Source organism: Mandrillus leucophaeus, unplaced genomic scaffold (assembly GCF_000951045.1).
Source record: "Mandrillus leucophaeus isolate KB7577 unplaced genomic scaffold, Mleu.le_1.0 Scaffold23, whole genome shotgun sequence".
Classification (NCBI taxonomy): Eukaryota; Metazoa; Chordata; class Mammalia; order Primates; family Cercopithecidae; genus Mandrillus; species Mandrillus leucophaeus.
In genome coordinates this window covers 2555036-2558604 of record NW_012102365.1, presented here as the reverse complement: position 1 = coordinate 2558604, position 3569 = coordinate 2555036, and the positions used below count along the sequence as shown (strand labels likewise).

At 54.0% G+C, this 3569-nt stretch overlaps 1 protein-coding gene across 6 annotated transcripts in view; it reads right to left on the bottom strand.

Annotated features, from left to right (window-relative positions):
• THEMIS2 (thymocyte selection associated family member 2) overlaps nucleotides 1-3569 on the bottom strand; it is a 22390-nt gene that overhangs the window by 11286 nt on the left and 7535 nt on the right. For 5 of the 6 annotated variants that reach the window (XM_011981705.1, XM_011981708.1, XM_011981710.1 and 2 more), the window contains exon 2: nucleotides 1633-1773. In XM_011981705.1, the coding sequence (XP_011837095.1) occupies nucleotides 1633-1773 (141 nt within the window). Of the gene's footprint in view, nucleotides 1-1632; nucleotides 1957-3569 lie in introns of those variants that run through there. The other variant, XM_011981707.1, reaches the window with a different exon arrangement.

Below are 3569 nucleotides of genomic sequence, written 5' to 3'. Positions count from 1 at the left end.
AACATAGCAAGACCCTGTCTCTACTAAAAACAAGAAACAAAAAAACCTCATTGGCTCTTCAGTGCCTTCAAAATAAAGAACAGTGTCAGCACACCACATAGCCCCCAGGTGGTGTGGCTCCTGCGGCTCCCCACACAACGTGCCCCTAACCCAGAAGCCACACTCTCCGGCGTCAGGCAGGCAGTCACATAACAGCCAGTCCTCAGAGTGTGCCTGCTTTGTACCAGGTGCCCCCCCCCACCATTTTTTTTTTTTTTGAGACGGAGTCTCGCCTTATTGTCCAGGCTGCAACCTCCACCTCCCAGGTTCAAGTGATTCTTGTGCCTCAGCCTCCTGAATAGCTGGGATTATGGGTGCCCCCCACCATACCTAGTTAATTTTTGTATTTTTAGCAGAGACAGAGTTTCACTATGTTGGCTGGGCTGGTCTTGAACTCCTGACCTCAGGTGATCCACCTGCCTCAGCCTCCCAAAGAGCTGGGATTACAGGCATGAGCCACCAGTCACCGCACCCAGCCTGTCCCAGGCCCCTAAGTGCTGCATACATATCAGCTCATTTCATCCTCATATCAAGCCTAATCAGCCTCATTACAGAAGAGGAAACTGAGGCCCGGAGAGGTCCCAGGAACTTGCCTAGCTTGCCCAAGGCCACTGGGATTCAATTCCAGGCCTCTGGCTTCAGGGTCCATGCCATGGCCCACCACACTACTTGCCTCTTAAAATAATTGAGCTCTGGCCAGGCGCAGTGGCTCACGCCTGTAATCCCAGCACTTTGGGAGGCTGAGACGGGCAGATCACAAGGTCAGGAGGTCGAGACAGTCCTGGTTAACATGGTGAAACCCTGTCTCTACCAAAAATACAAAAAAAAAAAAAAATTAGCTGGGCATCATGGCAGGCGCCTATAGTCCCAGTTACTCAGGAGGCTGATCCAGGAGAATAGCATGAATCCAGAAGGCGGAGCTTGCAGTGAGCCCAGATTACACCACTGCATTCCAGCTTGGGTGACAGAGCGAGACTCCATCTCCAAAAAATAAAAATAAATAATAATAATTGAGCTCCTTGGGGTCTCCTGAGCACCAAATGTGCACGTGCTACTCCCTGTGGCTGGGATCCTTCTTCTGGTTCAGATGCCACCTCCTCCAGGAAGCCCTCACAGACCCTGAGGCAGGTTACTCTTGCTCAGAGCCCTCTCTAAAGCTTATGCCTCCTTTTACTGTTGCCCTCCTCTCACTGTCATCCCGGAAGCTCCCCACTGGAGAGGGTGGCACCTGGTTCAGCCTGAGCCCCACACCCACAGCTCCCCACACAAAGCTTGGCACACATGGGTGTCTGCAAATGTTTGGGGAGTGAATGTGTGAGTGAACACAGAGACAGGCACCTGGACAGGGCTTGGAACAGAGGCAGGTGTGACCAGAGACCGAGAGGGAGAGGGCGCAACCTCTCTGAGTCCAGGGCATTGCAGACCCTCTGAGGACATCCCCACCCTTGAGGCTGGGTTGTGGTGGATATGAGGGCCTTGGGAGCAAACCCAGAGGGGAAGGAGTGACTGCTGGACATGGCAAGCCCACGAGCAGCTGGCAGATGTGCCAGGAGGGTGCCGGGGCACGTGGGGAGGCAGAGGTGCCCACCTTACCCTGGAAGTTGCAGGGGAGCTCCATGGTCTGGCTGGTCCTCGGGTTCTCACAGACCACCTTCTGGAGGCGAACCTGGGTGACCTTGATCAGGTCCCCTGTGGAGAGGCAGCACTCATTCCCAGAGATCTCATAGATGGAGCCTGCGGAGACAGGGACTCCGTTTCTCCGCTGGACAAGGGCCAAGCGCTGGGCAGCCTGTGCCCCGGGGCCCAAGAAGCTGTGCTCTGCCATGCCTTTGCACATGGTGCCTGCTGCCTGGCATGCCCTGCTCTGTCGTTCCTGCCTCATTCCCACAGGTTCAGTCGTCCTCAGCTGTTCTTGCCCCTCCTAGCATCGGTACGCCCCACTGGGGCACACTTCTCTGGCCTTTTTCACCCCTGTGCCTCCTTCACTGAGTTCCCAGGCAGGGCTGATCCATCTCAACATCACTGCAGCCAGCACAGGGCTTAGCCTCTGAGTATGTGTTAAGTCCACAAATCGGTAAACAGCCCAGTGAATCACCCTCTCTGAGCCTGAGGGAGTTGGGATTCCCTTAGTGTACAGCTGAAAAATCAGGCTCAGAGAGGGGTCAGTGGCTCCCTGGAGATCACCCGGGCCCAGAGCCAGTACCCAGCCCTCCTAGCACCCTGGAAAATAGAGGGACACTGACAGTGAGGCCAGTGGGCAAAGCTCTGCTTTCCTGGTTTAAAGTGTGTAAGTGGTGTCGAGAACACAGAAGGTGCTCAATAAAGATCTCTCCTGCGTACACGGAGTGCAGTCTCTCCGTCCAGCTAATGGAGGACAACAGACTACGTGGCAGGACCTTGAGGCCACCTGACCCCAGCCCCACCCACAGGGCAGCCCCAACATCAGTCCTGAGAAACTGATGAAAACCTCCCCATGTATCCCCAGGAAAACACCCCCCTGTCACAAATCACAGTCCGTTTACAATGTCAGGGCGTGGGCCTTCCAGACTGCTGAGAACAGCAACTGTGGTGCTACAGATACCCAGCACCACGCCAAGGGCTACTGATGCGTCACTGTATTTAAGACCCATGACTGCTCTTGCGGAGACAGGCAGTTTCAATTTCCTACGTAATGAAACGGCTGGCTGGGCGTGGTGACTCACGCCTGTAATCCCAGCACTTTGGGAGGCCAAGGCGGGTGAATCACCTGAGGTCAGGAGTTCGAGACCAGCCTTGCCAACATGGTGAAACTCCGTCTCTACTAAAAATACAAAAATTAGCCCGACGTGGTGGCAGGCGCCTGTAATCCCAGCTACTCGGGAGGCTGAGGCAGGAGAATTGCTTAAACCCAGGAGGCAGAGGTTGCAGTGAGCTGAAATCAGGCTACTGCACTCCAGCCTGGGTGACAGAGGGAGACACCATCTCAAAAAAGAAAAAGAAAAAGAAACAGCCTCGCAGGGGTTGAGTAGGTTGTACATGATGATCAGGTAATAGGAAGCAGAACTAGAAGTTATGGCTGGGTGCGGTGGCTCATGCTTGTAATCCCAACACTTTGGGAGGCTAAAGTGGGAGGACTGCTTGAGGACAGGAGTTCAAGACCAGCCTGGGCAACACAGGCCTTGTCCTTTTTTTTGAGACAGAGTCTCACTGTCGCCCAGACTGGAGTGCAGTGGTGCAATCACAGTTGATTGCAGCCTCAACCTCCCAGGCTCAAGCAATCTTCCCACCTCAGCCTCCCGAGTAGCTGAGACTACAGGCATGTGCCATCACACCTGACTACTTTTTTTATTTTGTGTACAGACACAGTCTCACTATGTTACCCAGGTTGGTCTTGAACCTCTGAGCTCAAGTGATCCTCCTGCCTCAGCCTTCCAAAGTCCTGGGATTACAGGCATGAGCCACCACACCCTGCAATTTTTTATTTTAAAATTTTTTGTAGACGTGGGGTCTCACCATGTTGCCAGGGCTGATTTCCAACTCCTAGGCTCAAG